Source organism: Solea senegalensis, linkage group LG6, assembly GCF_019176455.1.
Source record: "Solea senegalensis isolate Sse05_10M linkage group LG6, IFAPA_SoseM_1, whole genome shotgun sequence".
In the NCBI taxonomy this organism is placed as follows: Eukaryota; Metazoa; Chordata; class Actinopteri; order Pleuronectiformes; family Soleidae; genus Solea; species Solea senegalensis.
The window spans coordinates 14,503,230-14,527,119 of NC_058026.1; the positions used below are offsets into that span (position 1 = coordinate 14,503,230).

At 40.6% G+C, this 23,890-nt stretch overlaps 1 protein-coding gene across 2 annotated transcripts in view; it reads right to left on the reverse strand.

Annotated features, from left to right (window-relative positions):
* Window positions 1-23,890, reverse strand: part of ctnna2 (catenin (cadherin-associated protein), alpha 2) — a 249,467-nt gene that overhangs the window by 69,864 nt on the left and 155,713 nt on the right. For both annotated transcript variants that reach the window (XM_044029247.1, XM_044029249.1), the window contains exon 8: window positions 10,388-10,468. In XM_044029247.1, the coding sequence (XP_043885182.1) occupies window positions 10,388-10,468 (81 nt within the window). The remainder of the gene's footprint in view (window positions 1-10,387; window positions 10,469-23,890) is intronic.

A 23,890-nucleotide genomic window follows, 5' to 3' on the forward strand; every position in this document is an offset into this window, starting at 1 on the left:
ATTAAGTAACAGCTCTCAGGTAAGATATGTAACGGGGAGCATGGAAAGATGATTGGTGGGGTGAAAAAAATGAAATGGTGGAAGAGGGACTGACTGATCATCAATAGTCTAAGGATAAACATGTTAGATACCTCCTCCTGGAGTCTTTGTTTATTTTGTTTCCAGCAAAGTCAAAAATTTGCTTTGGAAATTGAAACAAGGAAGCAGCAGGAAGACCCAGGTTCGCCCCCTGCAACCCTCATGTTGAGGATAAAACAGTAGAAAATGGATGGATGGATATTCTGAAATCACATAGTGGTGCAGTGGCTAGCAGCGTTGTCTTACAACAAGAAGGTTTGCCCAAGGTTTGTTTCGACCTTGGACAAACCCTCAGTGCGGAGTGTGCATGCTCTCCCTGTGTGCGCGCATGGGTTTTGTCCAGGTGTTCGAGCTTCCTCGCACAGTCCATGCAGATTAGGTCAACTGGACACTCTAAATGTCCACGGGATGGTTGTTCGTCAACTTTCACTGCGTGTCAGCTGGGATTGGCACCAGCCCCTCGTGACCCTCATGTGGAGGATAAAGCGGTAGACAATGAATGATAAAGGACATTCTGATAAAAATGGAAGCAAAATCACTGAACCGTATGGACCAGGTCTATCACTAACAGTCCCTCCCACGACAACACCTTACACAAGATGGTCAAAAGTCTTATTGTATGAAAGGTGTGGGGGTAAGCATAGCCCTGGCAGCTATGTCTACTTATCAGACAGTTTAACTTTGCAGTGAGCAGAGCATTCGCTGTGTAGTCATACATCAGTGAGACAACCTGACACTCTCCTCAACCTTCAGGGCTGTTCCTTCCTTACTGGGTGACTACAAGCCTTTAGCAACATGTTTCCCAATGTTTTCTCTGTCTGACAAACACTCACACACAAACTAGCACACAAGTCTCCTGAGACCCCCAACTAAACATTACCGACCGGATAATTACAAAATATTATACACATGGGATTGTTTTGTGTGTAGAATGTACTGGAATTATGTAGCTTAATTGTGTCTTGGCAACATTGGCTGAGCACATACTGTATGTTTTACCCACATTAACATTCTGTCTTGCAGTAGATTTGCAAGAGACAGTTTAGTCTGTGGCAATGTTGTAATGAATCAGTGAACTGTTGCTACATTATTTTGTAGCATATTGTAATCTTGTAATTTAATTCATATTTATTGCTGCATTAACATGCATATTTGGCCATGTGGGAAATATACATAAGCTGCAAAAGCAAAACTAACATATCATATAGAAGAATGGTGAATTCAAAGCAGTTCCATATTTATATAATAAGCAGATACTTGAACATTTGGAGTCTATCCACCTGGTGAATGTTGGGTCTCATATTTGCCCCTTTTTTCTAACTTTTACTATCTTGTGTGCAACCACTACTGAGAGAATTATTGAGTTCTTAGCTCCTAAATGCTCCAGTGTGTTCACCAGCTTTGTCTCAGTGCTCTTGGTACTGGACATGAATATTATGCACTTGGTTGGGGCATTTTCACTAAATCTGCTGCCTACCAGTTGCTATTGCTCTAAGACCGCAAGGGGAGCTCAGCTTCCTCTAAACTGTTGTCAAATATGGACTGTGTTGTATTTACACTTCAATACTAAACATGAGCCAGAACACAAATAGAACGTATCACTAGTTTGTTCAGAATCAGCTGTTTATCACAGATGACGGATCATCTTTACCGCATTACCGCAGCAGCCTCCGCATTAAAACCACTTGAAGCTCAGCTTCAACTGTTCTCTGTGGGATGGCACAGCATATTATTTCCACTGCTGTGAGCTCAACGGTGATTGGACAAATGCAGCAAAAATGTCACAGAAGCTCGGCTTCTCTGGGAGTCAATGGAGGAGTGGGCAGGCGTGAATGCTGGACCTCAGGATAATGATTGAAAGTAATGTCTGAAAGGCGGAACCAGAAATCATAACCAACATAAAACATGCATGACAGCTGAGCCTTTTCTGCCTGAGTCCTGTGTGTCTGTAGACAGATAGCTGGTCGTTGTGTGTTATTTGCTTGGCGATATAGCTCATCTACTTTTGTACATATACACTGTAAATAAAAATACTAATATGGCATTTCAGTTTTACATAATTATCGTGTTTCCTTGTGTTTCTAGTTGTTCGTTTGCAGAATTCATGTAAAAATAACTGGGCCTGAAATGAGCTCCCCCTGTTGCCACTGCTGCCTACCTGGCGCTGGCAAACAGTGTACTCATTGTATGCACAAACAGCTGCCTGCAGCATTTGGAACTGGTAATAAATTAACCAGAACAGTAAAGTTGCATGTCGTTAAAGAAAATATTGAACTGAAGCATCGGGAAACTGTGGAGTTTGTTGATCTTTCTGTAGATTTGCATTGACGAGTAAGTTATTTCACACAAGTAATCATGTGAATAGCAAATATTCTGATGGGAAGCTGCTTGTTGTTAAGTGTTTTTTGTTCATTCTGTCTTGAGCTGCATTAGTGTTTATCTAAAGCAAATCTACCTTAATTTATGCATGTCCACACCTATTATTTTAGAGATAAAGTTACAATCCCTCCATAATTAGCTGTTAATTTTGAACTTCCTCAGATAACGGTAATCTAACATTAATTTAGCTAATGAAATTTTAATGAACACCCTCAAAACATTTTTTTTCTTTAAGACGGAAAGTATTCGCATATAATTCCAAACTGTTACATAAACAACAGAGTTACAGCTTACAAGATTTGTGGCAGCTGTTCCTCCTTAACATGATAACCCGCAACAATTAAAAACAGCTGCATCAAAAAGCTAATGGTGGAAATTGAAATAATTTCAACATCCTAAAGCACGTAGAATGGCAGAGAAAGATAGAGGAAACTGGTGAGGCACTTATGCTATAGGGAATCCTGGAATCAGCCATCAGTCAAAACAAGGCCCAGAGAGATAACTTGACAGATGCATTCATTACAGACAGGATGACAGGGGGTAGAACACATGGCTCATTTCCAACAACTTTGTTGCACTGGTCACACAGTGAATACTAATTAAAAGGAGGAAAGGCATTTAAATACCGCATTAAAAATACATTTACTCCCCAGATGTGTGCAATAGTTCATATCCTATTTTGATTGTTTTCACTTTATATGCTCACCCCTCCTACATGGTTAAACAAAAACAAACAACAACTTTTGATTACATGGGTGTTTTACAAGCAAAACAAGCTAAACTTATACGAATAATGATAACTGAAATGTGCACATTGTGGCTTTCCTATGTAAAACAAGGGAAAAAGGTTGTATTTGTTTGACAGCTGTAGATGCTCTGTGACTTTTTGCATTGTATGCATTGTGCATTGCTATCCCACAATGTTAATTCATTAACAAAGCAATGAGAGGCCAAATGATAACTGGTCTTTATGCCTAAATAATCATGCTCTGCATGTTTTAAAGAAGCACATTTTGAATAGCGCTTTATTAATAAAAGGTTCACGGTCATTGAGTTTAAGACTATTTTAGAATGGCGCTTTAACTGAATTAATGTAAAAGGGTTAGGTGACTGATGACCTGTTGCTTCACTATCCCTAGTCACAGACTTTTAACAGAGTCACACGATTGATCACACAGGCATTGAACATATGCGATGTGATTTACTCCAGTGAAATGATGTCATACTCATGCATTAAGTGAGCAGGCCTTTACTCTGATACATTGCTCGGCATTGATGTAGATGACTAACATAGACTTCATGACCAGCCTGAATTCCACTATACAGTTCCAGCGCAGTCGTATTATATAGCACCGTATATCTGCCGTGACCTTGCTTTAAACGCGCCACACACAAAATAGTGACTAGTGAAGCAGTTTGTTTCCAGTGCAGTCGCTAAATACACAAGACTCCTTCTGTTAAATAATTTGATTTTAGAAATGACCTTGCTAAATGTTGGCGATTAGTGCAAGTTTTCAGGATTTTGAAGTCTTTTTAACTGATCTACAGTTCGGCATTGTTCGGTCTGATTTCTGTGTTGGACGTCGTGCTCAGGACTCTTCCACTGACGACACTCTCTGATTAATCAGTGACCAAACAATATTTGTTACACAGTTAGAGAATTATGTCTTTGAATGAGCTTGTTATATCAGTAGTGAATGACACTTCAGAGCAGACCATGACAGCAAAGTTTAGAGTGTAGTTTAATTCCAGGACTGAATGGGTGTGGGGCATATTACTAATATGAAAATATATTTATTCAAATTAGTATGTCATTTCAGTGCATATCATGTTCCCTGTTGCCATCATTACTGTGAAGTACATGGAAACAGGACTGGAATACATAAATATAAACAAAAGGAGGTGGTCAAATGCCTGCTACTGTGTAAACACAACAGCCAAGACTGAAGGGGCACTGGGTTGACACTTTATTGCTGATTGAGGGTCTCTTGTCTGGAAATGGAGAAAATTATCACTGTTTAATTGTAAATAAAGACCAAGTGTATAATCATTGTGGGTGAAGGCTGAAGTAACAGGTTACAAGGCTATAATTTTTGAGTCATTAAGATTGAATTAGCGTTTGCTTGTACCTTGTTGAGCTATGTTACGTGGATGAAAAATATAGTGTCACTCTGGTAATCAAACCTTCTCTTTAAAACAATTAAAGTTAAAATTGTGAGCTGCAATGTTGTCCCACATTGCCTCCATCAGACTAAAGTTCTGTGTAAACACGAGCTAAAATGGGAGTGGAAATGACATCCTTGACATCTACAGAGTTTGCCCTGGATAAGAGACAGCTTAGCAATGCATTATATGTACACACAACAGCTTGAAAGAAAAAAAAGCACGTCTCTCTGGCTGTGTTGTCAGAAGGCTTGTTCGGTCTTACCTGCTCCAATTTCACAAACGCTGTCTGACATTTGTGCTCATCTGCTCTCATTTTAATCTCTCCCCTTCAAAATAGGGGAGAGACTGAAATGCTCAAGCGCACCCCGTGCTCCTCCCTCCAGGAATGTCTTGCATATCTACACGGCGCAACTTACTTGCTAAACTGAAATTGTGTTCCCATAATTATGGTATCACAGCTCTACGTAATGCCTGCATGTGTGCAGAGGCTTTGCCCTCCCATCGAAACACAAAGCTCAAACAGACCGCCCATTCTGTCAAGCCAACCCCTGAGTCAATAGAACACCCTGTCAGTGTGAGTACCGCCTGCCAGCCTGTCAGGCAGCTGTACCAAATGCCTGTCGGGAGGGAGAGTTACAGCCTCCCATCTAAAATGATCCCTGGTCTTCAGAGGTCAGAGAGGACACAACCACTGCTACACAGTGCAGGTAGCTGTTATTGACAATTTTGCCAGGGGGTCCTATCTCCTGCAAACAAAGATACTACATTGTTTGACAGGAAAGTACAGTATAGTATATAGTTATAAAATATCACACACACATCATTTAAAATCTTACACTTCAGTAAAGACATGAATGGCAACAGAGTGGTAATAATGGCATATTATTACAGTAATACATGTTATTTTCCAAATAATATTCACATAATAACTGGGTAATGGGCATTACCATCAGTGTACTACCTGCACATGAGGATATTTGAGTATAAAAACAGGTAATTGCTGTATTAAAAATTTGAAATTCATCCTCTCTCATGTCCCACATAATTGAAAATTTCATTATGATGTATGATTTAATTATGTTGTGGTGCATGGACGTTCTGTTCCTGATTAATTCCATGGTACTATCATAAATGCAAACAACCATCAAGAGTGATGCTCATGGGGCTCAGCAGATAGAGTGGGTGATCTTCTAACCAGAGGGTCAGCAATCTAAATGTGATCCCTACATAGCTTCACTAGTCTGCATGCCAATGTGTCCTTATCCCTAAATTCCCCCTGGTGGCTGTGCAAACAGCATATAAATGGGTGGGATGTGTGATCATACAGCTGCATATATACATATGCGCTGTATGAATGTATAATGCATGTGAATGGGTGTGAAACAGGGCATTGCAAAACAGTAAACGGTGCACAGTGTTGCGTGATGTGTGATGGATTGGAAAAGCACTACATAAATAAAGACCATATAGGCATAATTCCCTGTGTCACCATCCATTTCCTACCACTTTATCGTCCACATGAGGGTCGAGGGGGGTGCTGTGCCAATCTCAGCTGACATGGGATGAGATTAGCACAGCAATTGTCCACGGTACACCCTGGACAGGTCGCCAGTCCATCACAGGGCCACATACATAGACAAAACTCTGGAGCGTGCTATCTTTAATCAACTCTCCTCCTACCTTCACTGCAACAACATTCTTGATCCTCTTCAGTCTGGTTTTAAAGCAGGTCACTCGACCGAAACTGCACTTCTTGCTGTCACTGAGCAACTCCACACTGCCAGGGCTGCCTCTCTCTCCTCTGTGCTCATCCTCTTGGACCTTTCTGCAGCGTTTGACACAGTTAACTACCAGATCCTTATTTCCTCCCTTCAAGAACTAGGTGTCTCAGGCTCTGCACTTACCCTACTCTCTTATCTTCAAAACCGAACATACAGAGTAACCTGGAGAGGATCTATGTCGGAACAATGTCCTCTAGCTACTGGAGTCCCTCAGGGTTCTGTCTTGGGCCCTCTCCTCTTTTCTCTATACACCAACTCTCTTGGTTCTGTTATTCCCTCTCATGGTTTTTCCTATCACAGCTACGTCGATGACACCCAACTCATTCTCTCTTTTCCCAGCTCCGACACACATGTAGCAGAACAGATCTCCGCTTGTCTGACCGACATCTCTCAGTTGATGTCTGACCATCACCTGAAACTCAATCTCTACAAGACTGAGTTTCTTTTTCTCCCAGGAACGGGCTCTCCCACCACAGACCTAACCATCACCCTCGACAACTCTGTGGCAACTCCTTCTCATACCGCAAGGAACCTGGGTGTGGCACTTGATGACCATCTCTCCCTCACTGCCAACATTGCTGCAACAGCTCGATCTTGATCAGAAGGATACGGCCTCTTCTAACCCAGAAGGCGGCACAGGTTCTGGTCCAGGCTCTTGTCATCTCACGCTTGGATTACTGCAACTCCCTCCTGGCTGGTCTCCCTGCGTGTGCCATACGACCTCTGCAACTCATCCAGAATGCAGCAGCTCGATTGGTCTACAAATTACCAAAATTCTCCCACACTACACAGCTCCTCCGCTCCCTTCACTGGCTTCCTGTAGCTGCTCGCATCCACTTCAAGACTCTAGTGCTTGCGTTCCATGCTACAAACGGATCCGGTCCAGCCTACATCCAGGACATGATCAAAACCTACACCTGAGCCCGCCCACTTCGCTCTGCATCGGCAAACCGGCTCGCTGCCCCCTCACTGAGAGGATCGCATAGGCATTCGCAGAACTCGAGACTGTTCACTGTCCTCGCTCCCAAATGGTGGAACGAGCTCCCCATCGACATCCAGACAACGGAAAGCCTCCACATCTTCCGCCACCGACTAAAAACACATTTCTTCCGACTCTACCTCGACTAAGATGACGACAATGACGTATACATCACACTTATGACTAGCACTTCATAGTTTGGTTTACTTGAAGCTCTTACTTACATCTAGCTCTTATTTGTACCCAAATGTTTAAATGCACTTATTGTAAGTCGCTTTGGATAAAAGCGTCTGCTAAATGACATGTAATGTAATGTAAAACAACCATTCACTCTCACACTCACACCTACACTCAATTTAGAGTGTCCAATTTACCTAATCCACATATTGCATGTTTTTGGACTGTGGAAGGAAACCGGAGAACCCGGAGAAAACCCACGCTTACATGCGGAGAACATGCAAACTCCATGCAGAAAGGCCCTTTTTCTGACCGGGTTGCGAATCCGGGTCCTTTTTGCTGCAAAGGCAAGTGTGCTAACCACTACACCGACATCCTTTTTTGGAGGATTATAACATTTATAGACAACACAATCAATACCCTTTCCACACAAACCACCTGTGTCAATTTCAGGATGGCATAAAATATTTTAGAGAGAAAGAAAAATCCAGCAACCCACACAGTTGGCAACAGTTAACATGTCAGTTAAAATAGAGAAATAAAAACAAAAACTTTGAAAACCAAAATTTGGGAGAGTGGGAAAAGAAGGGAGAGGGAAAATGAGGCGGAGATTGAAGAAAGAAAGCAACAGGAGGTTATTGGAAAATCCAACATCCCATTGGAGCTTGATGAAGAATTGCAACAGTTCAGTCTAAAGGTACCAACACCAATTGACTATTTTTTGTGTCCACCACACTTTAGGGACAGGATGTTTCAATGTTTTATTATGTTGTGCAGGTGGAAGAAGGCTGTCCTAGAGATGTGCTTTATGTGTGAGTCAAAGGACATGTCCTCCCAGATTTCTTACAATAGAAGGGGAGGCCAAGGTAATGCCAATCAAACTGTCTGTGTATCACAGGTGTTCCAAGGTAGTCACTCTAACCTACCCCAGATGAGTGCTTTAATGTGAGGGAACCAAACAGGTACATGTGATTTTACAGAACTGATTCATGTTCAGTACACAGAAACTACCACAGGTGTTTCCAGCTAAGAAGTCCATGCATTCAACACGTATATGCAATGTCTGCTACTAGGAATCACTCCATCAAAATAATAAAACAAATAATAAAAAGGAAAAAGGAAAACAATATATAGTGATGACATGGGGAAGCAGGATCATGGGGATTAATATCTGGTATTGTGTGGTGCATTTGTGCCTCATGGAGAGAGTTTTTGCAGCAGAGTATGCAGCATTGAAGAGCATTAATAATTACATAACATTGGGTTTCATTTTAAGCAATTTGAATACATTTTATATAATATTGTGAATATAAAATGAACATTGAAACCTTGCAGGTATTTCTACGTTCATTTTCATTACCAAAATATTACTGGATATTACTTTGGAAATTGCATGGCATTACTGTAATATTGTCAACTTATTACCACCATTGGTGTTAAATTACAAATATGATAACATGACCATAATATTAGCTCCCCTTTACATAACTATAACATTGTGCTTACCATGTAAGAGCAATAGCTTTTATTTTCTCGGACTAGAGGCTCATAATATGTATTCTCTGATCTCTGATCCGCGTGTGGTCAACGTTGACTTGACATTTTGCACATTTCTATTATTGTTGTGTTGTCTGTCTGTAACTCTGTGTTGTACTATTGTGATCATCCCTGACAGGTCTGTCTTGAAAATGAGTCCCTGCGTCTGAATGGGCTAACCTGTATGAATAAAGGTTAAAAAAGGAAGAAAAAGAAACATGCACGTACGTGTGCTCAAGTATGTTGTCAACATTTTTGTCTGACTCTGCAGGATCCACTGCCTATCTTATCTTCAGCAAAGAAGAAGAAACAAAAAAATCTATATTCATTTTGAGCACTGACACTGTGTTTCTTTTGGGATGTGAAGTGTGAGCAGTTTTACTGTAGATTCCTCATACAACTCTCTTGGTCTCTCTTGTTTGACACTCAAAAGTAGAGCGGGGGGTCAATATGACTGAATACCTAAAAATGTATTTAATTGCGTACTAAATTCTTTTGGCAGTGATTACTTGGCTCATCGCGTCTGGCTGCATCAAAATGAAATGCAATCTTTGAAAAAAAAATTGAAATTAGAGCATGTAAAAAATGTCCGTGTTGTCGCTGTTCTGGCAGTGACCTGGAGTGAACCAAGCAACATCATGCAAAAATATGCATGCTGCAACCCTGTAACTCTGACGTGACCACAATTTAAACCTGCAGTGGTATAATCTGTTTAACTTTTTTGTGGCCTCGTTACAAAACTATTCCTATTTCTATTTCATCTATAATCTATAATCTTCTAATTAAGTAAGCAAAGCCGGCACACTGCTATTAAATAGTGTTGCATTTTAATCCTGGATTACTATTTGTGTTAAAGCTAAGAAAATGCATCTGTCTTCAGCTGCGGTGTTCCAGTATGGGACATGATTTCTTAATAAGATAAACATGTACACTGCTAATTTGATTCAGCTCATACTGTCCTTGTTCTGGATAGATTTCCTGCCTCAAACAATGAAGGGCAACTTCACCCTGGTTCAGTGAGACGTTGGGATTGAAAAAAATAAATAAATAAAAAATAAAACTGACAAAAAAATTGACGTCTAAATGAAAAGAACAGCCTTACACTGTTGGAAAAGTGGAGACAATAAAAATAACAGGTCAAATTTAATCATAATAGATTCAAACAGGTTTACTGTTACTGTTTTAAGTTTACTCTTCATTTGTGGTAAACACTTGGGTGAAACAGCCCATTAAGATTCAGTAAATACGGTAAGAAACAGAAAGAGGGAGCAAAATGAACACATGCACTCACCTGTCTGCGCAGATCCCTGGTTTTTTTGGTCATTTTATCAATGGCTGAGTTCAGTGGGTCACCTTTCTCTTTCCTTCCAGTCTGTAAAAGGCAAGAACATAACATGTCATTGTAGTTACATAACTTATCAATGCTCATCAATGATCATTTGACTCCAAGTACCCTACTGCCCTGCATATCACACAGTGTATCTTGTATAAATAACTCAAGCAGAGAATACAACAAAAAAAAAAAACACTTCATCACAGAGCATATTTTGCTGTTGCTTGATTAGACCACAATCATTGAAAACAAGATGCAAACAGTTTGATATGTTACCTAGCAACTGGCCTCTCTGGCAACTTTCAATATCATTTTAGCCAATTCCCCTGTCTGCCACACTTTCTGTCACTGCCAACTCCTACTGGTGACTTCAGGAGAGTGTAGTCTACCATGTGTTCCACCTGATGCACACAGAGTCACCAGCTGCTTCTTTTCACCTGACAACAGGGAGTTTCACTGTGGGAGCAATGATGAGCTTCTCGAGTATCCGCCTTTCAAATATCCTGACCAATAGTAGGAACTGCTCAGGCAGATTCTAGGCAAAGATCTGTGGCTGTCTTTTATTCCGAACCAATCCTTGTGTGTTGTGTTCAATGAAACGCCTGAGCAAGCAGGAGACACCACTTTCACTTATGCCACCTGAGTACTATATTTACCACTTACAAGCTCTACTGCTTTTGCTGAGAAACCACGATTGGAGAGAAGAGTGGCACAATCTTTACTTAGTTTATTGGATTTTGACTGTTATTATCTAACTTGGAATGACAGCTTGGATTAAAGGTTAGAATGATCCCGTCAGTATAGCACTGAGAGTCTGAGACTGTGTAAGGGGAGGACTTGTCCTTCTGTAAAAACAAAAAAAAAAAAAGTGTACAGTATGAAACACCCTCATGCTGGCATTAGAGCTTGTCACACAGCCAGATGTGTTAGTATTACACACCACGCCTTTAACACCGAGCATGTCACCGACGACATGTTTGCACAAGTGCACTCTACATTGCAGTACTTCAACAAAAGTGTGTGCTATCGGAAAGATTCCAGTTGTTTCTGAAAGTTGCACATTAAAGCCAACATGTGGTTATTATGGTAATTTCACTCGCGCTGTTTTGGCTTCATTTTAAATTGTTAATACGCTATATTAACATGCAGTAAATTGTAAATAACTGCCAGATATATAAAGTTATTCTGGAAAAATGGGCAAAAGCACTTACTCACAGCACATTTTTTTGTGTCCAATCTATGGTTAAAATAAGAAGCGAAAAAAGTCCATTTTGTGGGTGTTAAAGGGTTAATTTTCCAACAATGGCATGCTTTATAAAATCATCATCATCAGACTTTGTATCCTGTCACTTCTCTCTAGAGAAAGGCATATATATGTGTCTATTTAATACCTCATGGGGCTGTTCTAAATGCACTGTTGGGATAGTTTAACAAAGGTTACCATAAGGTGTTGTCTTGTGAAAGTGATTTTAGCATCGCCATAAATAAGCTAACAAGTATTTCAGGATAAATACAACACAATGTGTTTTATTCAAAAAAAGTCATTAGGATTCAATGCTGTCTTTATGTTGATTCAAATGAGCTGAATTAACAGGCAGCAACGACTCAACTGAAAACGAGTGCAGACACCGGGACACTGCTTCATATGAAGGAGGCATGTGTTGCATTTACTGCTGCGCTGCTCACCATCCCTCAGGTCCTCTCAATCAGCTCCTGAGTCAAGTCAAATGCCACCACATTTCAAGCTGAAGGCCTACAAACAATCATTCATGTTAATTACTTTGTCCTTTTATTTTGACACCTGACAAATGAAAACTTGGGGCTCTTCCATTGTTTGAAAACTATACATAACTATTTGCATTATTGATCAGGTTTGTATGGACGGTGCAATTTATGTTGCACACAAAAAGACAGATATCCAAATCCACTGTATAAATAGCGTCCGGTAGCCGTAGTGTCCTTTAAAGTGGATAGCAGGATGATCAACAGATTGTAAGTCACTGTGATCTTCTGTCAGAGCAGAAGCAGCATACCAACATTAGTTGTGTCGTTGCCAGGCAACCACCTCGCAGTTCTGCCTGGCATAGCATGAGGGCAAACAACCAAAAATTCTCATCGTCCTTTGCAGAAAAACACATACCTACCAACACAAATTCTCAGTGGCCTGTTTCAAATGATGTTTTGAACTGATCACTGCTCACGACTAAACAAGAAAGCGAGGCTTTCAGCAATGTGGATACTTATACAGACTGTGGAGCCTTATCTCCGTGTTGCTGCACTAGTGTCCTGCCCTTTTGATAATTGAGTGGAACAGAACGTCTTGTACCCTGTATCTAAATGAGACCCCATCAAACACCCACCTCACAGTAAACTCAACCCAAGGTTAACGTCGATTGTCACCTTCAGCGCGTTCGTTGAATTGTAAAATGTATTTCAGATTTTCACTGAATGTGCCCTCTAACACAGGGAGAGCAGAGAGGAAACAAAGCTACTGTCTGCTAAATGTCGCATTTGGCGGAGTACAAGTCAAATGCAACTTGTGCCAACCCACGTTCCGGAGTGACCTGGCTGACTGATGACAAGAAAGCAAAATCTTCAAGCATTTCTCCTTATTTTAGAATTCTTTTTTTTTCATATTCCAACCACTATGTTTCAGTTTGGGTATGTGCGGTGCAGAATTCACATGTGTGCAAGGTCACTGATGTGAAAGTGCTCAATGAATTGAGCCTGGAGCCATAAAAACAGATAATTCCCCTTTCTGTCTAATGTATTGCTGGCTTGCCCTTGGCAAAGGCTCATATAGCACGAGTTTTCTTTCATATGGATGTTAAACATTAGGAATGAGTCATTTTTCCTCCTAGCTCAACAGTTAGTCACCCTTTTCTGTAATAGTTATCACACGATGCACGCATGTTCAATTTACTTATGTTTGGTGGAGCAATGTCTGTAAATTCAAGTGAAGAAAACGTGTCTCACCACATGAACTATCTGGAATTACAGTGTACAATCAAGGGAAATCAAACCACTATACCACTATGATATGCTGTATGTGTATGGTTATATCATAACTCCATAATGAATGCTGAAACATGTCAAGAATGTCTTTGTGCCAGTTGCTGATTGACACAGAGGGAATGGAGGAAATGAAGCCATAGTATTCAGTTGCCTTCCAATACTAGAAGCATTCACACCACGACGTGTGCGCACAGACGAGCAGAACGCATAACAACATCAGTCATTGTGCTGCCTACAGAGACTAATGTGTCATTAAGGCACCACAGGGACACACAGGATTAAAGCTGCTCACCACCAAAAAATAAAAAGGGGATTATCTGGAACCTTGCTGAGGACACTTAAATCATATCGACATGATTTAATGTACCAACAACCTTAATTGAACTGGAGAGAAAGAGAGAATGGCCAGACATAAAGAAATCCTCTTATTCACAAGACGAATGAGCTTCAGTTTTTTTCCCCCCACTTTTATCCCAGCTTCTGCAATTTTTGAGTTCCTATTGCTGGTGTGTATATTTTGCCGTAACACCTTTAGCTCTGTGTGTAGTCAATGCAACATGCTTTTGCTAATTCAAGTAGACTACTCTTATACTACAATAACACTGGGGTTGTAAGAGTGTTGTCCATTACGCAATATAAAGGTAGAGAAAGTGAAGTCCACAGTGCTAAAAGTCTATCCCATCTTATGCCCATCGTAATTCATATTATAGCAGTTTCAGTGACTCTGGTGTAGACTGTTGCTGTATATGCTCAGCAACAATCCACAGACCAGGTGTCCAACAGAGGGAGCAAAGGGAGGAGGGAGCCCTAGCACAGACTGAGCGAGGGAGTTGGACTACATGGTAAGATAAGATAAGATAATCCCTTATAAATCCCACAATGGGGGAAATGTACACGTTTTCAAAAAAATATGTGTTTCACTTGACTCAAGCTGTTATATGTATGTTGTTGGTTGTAGGCTGTGGGTCACGTTTAGCATCCGCCGCAGTCCAGTAGCTGCTGGATGCGTTTAGCAAACGGAAATGATCAGCAGAGTGTAGCCCGTGAGTAATGTGAGGCTACTGCTATTGCAAACCAAGACATAATGCTGAAGATAAACAGAGCCTCGAGTAATCTGAGTAATCTCACTCACCATGGATGGGCAGCGACTGAGAGCTTTACGACTTTATCACCACACTAGAATAAATGTCATACCATCGATACAATCACTCCATCGAAGAAAGAATATACAGTGATACTTTTCACAGCTTTACATCCTTAGTCACAACTCCTCCGAGAGGGGCTGGGTTTTCTGCAGCAACACCAAAAAAATACCCATTTAAAAGACACTGTGTCTCATCATAAAGTTTGCACACAGGGCCTGAAATAATGATTCATAGTTTAGCTAGTGTGTCAGACTCCTATCAGCAATCAGTAAACACACTAATAATAATCATGTGTGTGCACATGTGTGTATATTTGGGAAATCAAAAAAAAAAGACACCCTGAGACAAATTATTTGCATCTTCCGCCGATAATGTTTATCATTTGACATTCCTCCATTGCAGGTGTACCCTGTGTGAGCGTGTTATTCTTTGTACTCTCTCACACCCAGTAAATGTTGATTCAACAGCTGCCCATGCGGCAGCACTGACTGCTTATTGTTTAGCTGTAACATAATTAAATGTGCACGCTCAGATTTTGTACTGAACAAGTCCCCTTTTGCAGGCAATGTTTCCTACTGTCCCCATCCATTATTTTCCACCCCTTGTGTGCACTCATTCATTCCCAGAAGGGGAGAGGAAGACAGAGCAGGGTGCTTGAAAATAAGCATCTAGTGTGTGGGGTAGTGGAAGCAGCAGAGTTATTGTTGTTCACTCAGGAGATGGGCTGGTGGACGGTGCAGAGCTCAGGAGTCACTGAGGGCCCTGAGCGTGTTCGCTCTCCCAGGCCCCCGACGCTGTGCTATTCATTGTTGCAGTGTAGCACAAAATGCTTTAATTGCATTTCTGACCTCCAAACAGAATGAGACATTATGGTAAAGTGTCTGTGCAAACTGAATAATATGCAGAGAAATGAGGCACTTGACTGTTTTAGGAATGCCAATTTGACTTTTATCATTCACTTTCAAATGTAAAATAAGAGCGAGTGCTCAAATTTAAGTATTGTTTCTATTACATCGGACATAGAAGTTTATTACATGTGTTTGTAGCTGAATGGTTTTTAGTGGCGCAGGGACACAATACATTTTTATCTCGTGTTACTCTGATTCCTTCATACCGACAGTCATTTATGGTTCAATTTTGTGGTATTCGTGAGCACTATATGTGAATAAGCGTTCAAAGCGCTTATTTTTGGCGACAACATAACAAGCATGCTTAATGAGAAGTTTAGATAATCTATATTGTCTGACGCATTCAAACGTGTCACGGCTCTGCACGCCACCTAAAACCAGTGCAATAAAACTGACAATGGTTAAAAAAAAAAAAGAGCAGAGAAGGAGGGGTGATGGAAGAAGTGAGGCATGAATCTGGTAATTCATAAGCAATAACATGGCAAATCAAAGGAATGAGCAGATGAATCACAGAGAGGAAAATAGCAGACAGGTGGGGGAGAAAAGAGATGAGGGGGGGTTATTGGGGTATAAGACATTCTGTCTTATTGTCTCCCAAGATCAATGTGCTAAATGATATCAATTCCGGCTCCTTGTCAATTCAATTAGGCAGGAGCGAGAGGTACAATTACTGTCCAATGTGGTTACACTGTCTGCAGCAGGCTTAAAGGGGAAGGCAAGCTGATAAGGAAAGGGTGAGAAAGTGTTTGTGCGTGTGCAAGCCGGGGGCTGATAATAGTGGTAACATGTTGGTGGGGTTACCACCAGATAATGGGTAGCTAGATCCTCATTAAGATAAGCTGTGCTCTCTCAGCTGTAGTGCCATAGATGGGCCAATTTGACTTGTTCTCATTAAGTGGAATTTAAAGACGTGCAATGGAAGCTATCCGCTAGTTTGATTACAGGATACTGGAAAAGAAAACACACTACAATGCCCGCGGCCAAGACCAAAAATACTTCAAGATGAGTGGCTTGGTTTTTGTCCCTCGCTTTTTTAAATGAGATGACACAGCATGATAGCACAGACCTACAGATGTCACATCATAACCTCAATGGGAATATTCTAGTGCATAGTGTTGATGCAATGCTGGAGCGAATAAGAACAGAACTAACATCTGCGCTGCAACGTGTCCATGTATGTCTTTATGTGTCCGCACGCACACACATAACAATGTAAGTTTAACAAATACAATGTTTTTCCTTTTATCCATAGGTTGAATGCCAGTCTGTCATATGACATACAGATACACAACCATGCATCCTAACCCATCTTCACCAGGAAGTTCACCTGTATTTTATTCTACTTTACTAAGAAATAATATTGCAGAGTGAGTGAGTTTGTATAAATCCAAAATCCTTTAAGACACTTAATCCTTCTTCTTTCAGCTTCTCCCTTTCTGGGTCGTCCCAGTCTGGCTCCTTCTTGCCCTCTGCCTTGTTTCCTCTTCTCTTACACCATGTCCTCATGTCCTCCCTCACAACATCCATGGACCCTCTCTGTGGTCTTCCTCTTTTCCTCCTGCCTGTGGCAACTCCGTCTTCTCAACATCCTTTGTCACTTACAGGTACCTAATCTTCATTCCTATTGTGTCCAGTGTATATTCCACCTCTCCACCTCTCCATGCTCTCTTCTACTCCTACTCTCACTACAGATTACAATATCATCTGCAAACAACATAGTCCACGGAGACTTCTGCCTGTCAACCTGTCCATCACCACTGCAAACAGGAAGGGGCTCAGACCTGATCCCTGATGTAATCCCACCTTCACCTTGAACCCATCTGTCACTCCAACTGCACACCTCACCACTGTCTCACGATTCTCATACAGGTCCAGCAAAACCCTCGCATACTCTCCATGGTGTGGCTGATCAACTTAATTCCTCTGTAAAACTTATTATATCCTAATGATAAACATAACAACAGTAACCCCAGTGTTTGGGCTACATTTGTGTAAAAGTGTGGAGCATAATTGTGTCACATGGGATGCTTGTTGTTACAGGTGCTGCAAACCATCAATGTTTCTAATCACTTCAAACGCTTGCATAAAATATCTGGACACCAGACATCTTGATGTACTATAAGGGAAGTGATAATGACATAAGGCGAAGGCTTTCAGTCCTTGTCCTTGGGAAGGCTTCCATGTTACATGTAAGTTTTTTTTTTTATGATTCACAAACAAACATATAATTATGAAAGGAGCTCACAGAATGCTGATCCAGCTTATTTCAAAACAAAAATATACCATAAGCATTTGTTTGTGTTGTTATTAAAAACAACTACACTTTTTGAATTGTTGCTTATAATCAAATAAAGTGTATTTTATTTATTTTTCCTGATTATTATATGGATTTATTAATGACAAGGTCTGATTGAGAGGATTTCCCTCATATATTAACACTGTTGCCTAGCAACAGAGCCGCAGCTGAATGTTGCACTCATTTCTAATGGAACTTAACATGAAACTGAAGGTTTTTTTTGTCTTGTTGAGATTGTTTACAACTGCAACAAAATATCTCCAGTGTGATTTTTTGCAGAAATGCAGCCCCTTCACAGGATGCCCCAATAATCGCTACAGTTTAGTGCATGTCTGAAAGGAGCTTGTCACTTTCCAAAGCATTATTTTTTTCTGGCCCACAATGAATCTTAGAATAGGCTGAGCCAAGGGTGATCCAGCAGTAGGTGAAAGACCAATTTGGTGGAGCATTTGAAATGGGACAGCCACGTTGCGGCAATGTGATGCAATCAGCCTTCATATTCGCACTCTGAAGGAGGTTACCCAAGAATTGAGACACAGCTAACGAGGACCCGCAGCTACTGTGCAGTGCCTGAAGAAAACAAGTTCATTTACAACACCCCAAGTGCTTCATACGTCTTTTCTTCTCTCACGTGGCTGCTCGTGGTATCTATAACTCTGCTGTTTGAGTCTGGCAGTCTCCTGTCATTTAGAGTTAATGCAGCTGAGAACGGCACTGCCTGAGGAGGAGTCAGAGTGCCTTCTGGCACAAGCTCTCTTATGTTTAATGGCTGACGCTGTTTGCTTATTCCTCTCATTACACTGGCTCATGTTTAGACTGTGGGCCTGTCAGTGGCTATTAGCATCTGTGGTCAAGCAGGCTGTGGATGAGAGGAAGCATCTGGCTCACTATCAAGCACATCGTAAGTATAAAATGAGCAGTATGTTTAGGATGAAAGTCAAGAATTAACACCCTGTGTGCATGGATGCATGGTTCTAGATACACCGAAGCCTTTAATCATCAACATTAACAAAGATGAATGAACTGATATGTATTATGAAAAGTATATTTAACTAAGTATTATAAGTATTATTAGATGGATCAATACCACTTTTCCGTGTATCATACTGTCACAGAATGAAATATCTACTGATACACATAGGTCACTCATATGCAGGCATGATGTTGGTGGCACATATCTCTTTTTACACCTATACTTAATAAACCAGTTGTGATATATTTAGAATTGTTTGGATTGTTTAGGATTTCACGTTTGTCTTTTTCCATTATCACATCCAATGATTTTGACCAGTATTGGACTGATACTGAAAACCACATGAGCTCATCCCTTATACAAACAGCTGGGCAAGATAAAGGTCTGCATAACAGTGTCCATTCCACCACATGGACACACATCTTAATGGAACATAAGTGAAAGGAGACAGTAAGGGAAGCACACAACTAAAAGCTGGAGCAGAGACAGAAGTATTAGCAGAAACTGAAATACAAATGAAGCAAAGGGCAAGCGGTTGCATGCCGTTGTCTTTTCTGTCGCTTATGATTTCAGACATTATAAGGGCATATGTTACGGCACTCAGAAAAGTCACTGAGAGCATGACCTGGTAGGTTAAGAAAATGGGATTTATAAAATGGGAAAAGTTAGGCAGGAGAGTCAGGAGAAAGGGCAGGTCAGGTGTGTCTACTGGCAAGAAAGGCGGGTACAAAAAAGTCAGCAAAACCATAAAGGCATGTTGTTGTTTTTTTATTCCAGTATATGATAGAAGAATACTCAGACTAAGCATAAAAACACATTTTGTGAGACACATTTAGGCAAAAGTCCTCATTTTGACACAGTAAGGGTTAAAATGTCTACTTGAAATGTCTCAATAATTCAAAAATGGTTGGAAATCTGCCCCAGTATAGTCTCATTGATGTAGTTTATCTATCGTGTGTTTGGTGAAAAAAACAATAAAACTATTTTTAACATTAGAAGATTGAAGTGAACAGCAAGAGTGAAATCGAAAGCATGTTGGGCTGTAAGTCACTGTTTTAGGTACGCAGTTTCAGGAGAATAAGAAAAAAAGTGAGGCAAATGTCTAGTTATCAGACAGACAGAGAGAGAGCAGGGGATAAAAAAAAGTCTAGCCCTGCAGCAGCAGCAGAATGGGGAGCTAGAGCAATGCTGCCTGCTGCCTCCCTGCACTGAATAGCAAGTAGCTTGTGAGGGAGGGACTAAGGGAGGGGCAGCAGAGGAGAAGAGAAGAGATGGAGAGGATGAGAATAGGTTAGAGAGGGTGAGAAAATAAGAGAGTGTTGTGGTGTCTGTAAGAACAGAACTGTGGTAAAAAAGAGAAAACATATAGTCAGAGGGGTGAGAAGGTTTGAGTATCATTGATGTACTTTTGTTTCACTGCAGAACTAAGAAAAAAAACAAAACACTGGATTCATCTCACACAGACACACACACACACTCCCTTTCCTTTACATACATACACAAACATGACATGGCGATATTTGGATGCTTCAGACATGATGAAACACATGTAACAGGGACTCGGGTCAACCCACTTCAAGAAGTCATTGTTAACCAGCAGACATAATCCCATTTCATCATCATTTTTGCATTTCTGCATTGCATCACTCCCACCCCACCCGCATTACCATTGCCTGTGCCACGTCGGATTAGACGACACACTTACATGTCACAAATTACAGGATTTCTGTGAGGTATAGAGAGACATTATTGTTCCCCATGAGGGTCAGTTCTCTAGTGCTTTTCATTTTAATAGAAACCCATGCCAGGCACCTTCAAGTACCTTATATATATATATATATATATATATATATATACATACATATATATATATACATATATATATATCTAGATAGTGTCTCACGTATGTCTCAAATAGTGATTATTAAGTGCAGCTGTTATGCTGCAGAGATGATTCAGTGAGGTATAGCTAGACAAACCTGAACTGAGTTTTTCAGACAGTGACCAATTTCAGTCTCATTCCGTGTTTTCCCACTCTAGTTCATTGCACAGGTGCACACAAACTGATAAATTCAAATAAAACAAAACATGTATGTGTACAGCTTCCAGCCTTTCGCTATCAGTGTGAAGGTGGCAACTGTCAGGGAGACTGATGGGTATTGAGAATGATATATGTGTTTTTGTAAACCAGGATAATGATGACTCAAGCTGCTCTGGTGGGTAAGTTGCTGTGTGTAGGTGGTGCTAATCAGGGATTAGGGTGGTTTGGGAAAAGAGAGAGAGAGAGAGAGAAAAACAAAGCCTCAAGTCTGACAGTGGAACAGAGCTATGAGCGGATCAAATGAAAACATGCTAATGATAGCACGATAACACCAGTATACCTCCTGCCTGTTGTGGCTGAGGCCACTATAGAGACAGCTGCTGTGCACACAAACAACACTGATACTATACAGGGGAAGACACCAGTGTGTTTACTTGCTGTAATGATCCATGGTGCCACGACTTCAAAGACTGCTGGAGCTGGCTGAACTGGTAAATGATTATGTCCCCCATCCTTTCATGTAGGCTTTGTCAGTCCAGCCACGCAACACCACATGCCTCAGACAGAGTTGTTTCTGCTATTAGCTGGGAACCATAAAGCCACCGAATATCTGGACATAATGTAAGTGCACTGTGCAAGGATGGATCAGGGGATAGGACTTACTGTCACAGTGGGTGTTTGAGGATTGATGTCTTTGCAAAGGACATATATTCTCTTCCTTAAGCTGACTTACAAACTATATTCTCACAATGGTAACAGCTGCTTATGTCCAACCTGCATTTTCCAGGAAATGAAAATGACACCATCCTTGAAAATATTGGCTGTCATTCATCAAAGTGTCATGGTAACGGCACCGATTTAAACACCAGCAAAGACATATGAACCTCTCCACGTCTGATTTATTAAACTGTCGCACAACACCTAAATAAGCACTGATTTGATCATGGACTGATAAATTGTTCAGCTCTGGAAACAAGGACATGCTGCATCAGTTGCTTATTTGACACAGCCTAATTTATATGTGTTCGGCAAATCTTGGCCTATTAAAAGGGGTGACTGCCTGGTGCATCTTATTTCCATATGCTATATGACAAAGAAAACACAGCAAAAAGCTCATCTGTAGCGACAGAGGTTGATCATATACATTTGCCTCAATGATGGCCTTGTTAAACGACCATCACGTCTTTTCCATTGAATGAAGTGCTCTACAGAAAAGTAGAAAGATCATGCATCTCCACAGTCAATATAGAATTTATTTGCTGGATAAAAAGCTTAAATAAACTATATCAAGTTTTATGCAGTTTTACAATCACATGTTACTTTGCTAGTGTTGGAACTGTAAATACAGTGCTGTCAATATTGTATGTATCTCCTCCAAAAAACATACTCTGGACTCTCAGAGAACAAAAAAATGTCGGATATTGTTATTTTTAGTATGTTTGCTTTAAAAAAAAAAAGTATTAAATATGAATCACCAAATGACAACAAAGTTTAATATAAATTACTTTATATAAATTATATTTTTATTGGACTCTGATAATCCAGCAGTTGGAAAACCTTGCCAATATTAATACTTCTTTCTGTGTGCTCTGTATGGGAATAATATTTAGGGAGCTGAATAACAGGGTCTTGGGTGCATCACAAGGACAGTGAAGTGTACCCCTGGGCTGCTCGGCCTTATTTTTTAATGCTGTGAAAGGGTCACATCTCTGCTGTGGGTTACCGTCTTAATTATGCATGGTCCATTTGGTAGACAAGTCTCTGGTGCAGGTTTGCAGCTGCAACAGACAGTATAGCTGATAGAAGAATGACAATGAGTAATGTTGATGTCCAGTTTCTACTCCAAGCAACTTTAAAAACAGAGTGATGCCAGAAGTTAGAGAAGCCAGTACTTCATCACTCAGGTTATAAAGACTGAAAATGCAGCCCCGATGAAATGCAATCATCATTTCACTACACAATGTGAAATGACTAAGTTGTATGCTGAGGTTGTAAGTTGTTGGCTAAAGAAAACAAGGGGATGCACAGCATGGAATTTTAGAAAAGCCCCCCCGACATCAAGAGTTTAGATATTTGTCAACACTTTTATGGGTTAATTTCCATGTGTAAAATTACTGGAATGAAGAGAGCAAATTATGCAGTGAGCAGTGAGTATAATACACACATATACACACAGGCAAGCAAAAAGGCAGCAGAGATGGAGACTGTTTTTTTCTGTTTTAATATGGGCTGTAGTCTTATGATGCCATAATTGTATATCTAATTGTATTTTACTACGTAGAAGGTGAGGGTTTGTCATAACACATACTCGCATACTGTACCCTAGATCGACCGCACACTTAGGATCAAGTTATGTGTATATACCTGTGTTTAATTTCGGGATAGATAATGCTAGCTTTAATTGGTTGATATGTTGCAGTGGCGGTTAGTGGCCTCTGAAACAGGGGAAGCTCATTTCAGGCCCTGCTTTTATACATACATTCTTACATAAATTATGCAAATGAACAACTAGAACAAGGAAAAAGCGATAATTATGTAAAACTGAAACGCTATAATAGTGTTTTTATTTACAGTGAAACGAAAATGGGCTAGATCACCGGGCAAATGACACACAACATCCAGCTATTCATCTACAGACTTCCCTCGCAAAACCCACACAAGACTGAGGCAGAAAAGGCTTTGCTGTTGTGTATGTTTCTGCAACGATGTCAATCAAAAACTGGTTCCGCCTTTCAGAGAGTTCTTCCAATCAACATGCATAGGCCCAGTGTCCGCAAACGCCCACCCCCTCATCCACTGTTCATGGAAGCTGAGCTTCCCTGGAAGTGACACTCATTCTGTGTCATCACATAGAGAAGAGTGCGGAGTGCGGAGGCTGCTACGGGAATACAAAGAAACATGTAAGGCGACGACCCGTCATCGGTGATCTAAACGAAGTAGTGACACGTTCTAATCGTGTTATAATGCACGTTTAGAATTGAAATAAATAAATACAAGATACAGTTCATATTTGACGTCATTTTAGAGGGAGCTGAGCTTCCCTTGCTGTCTTAGAGCAATCGCCACTGATGTGTTGTAATGAC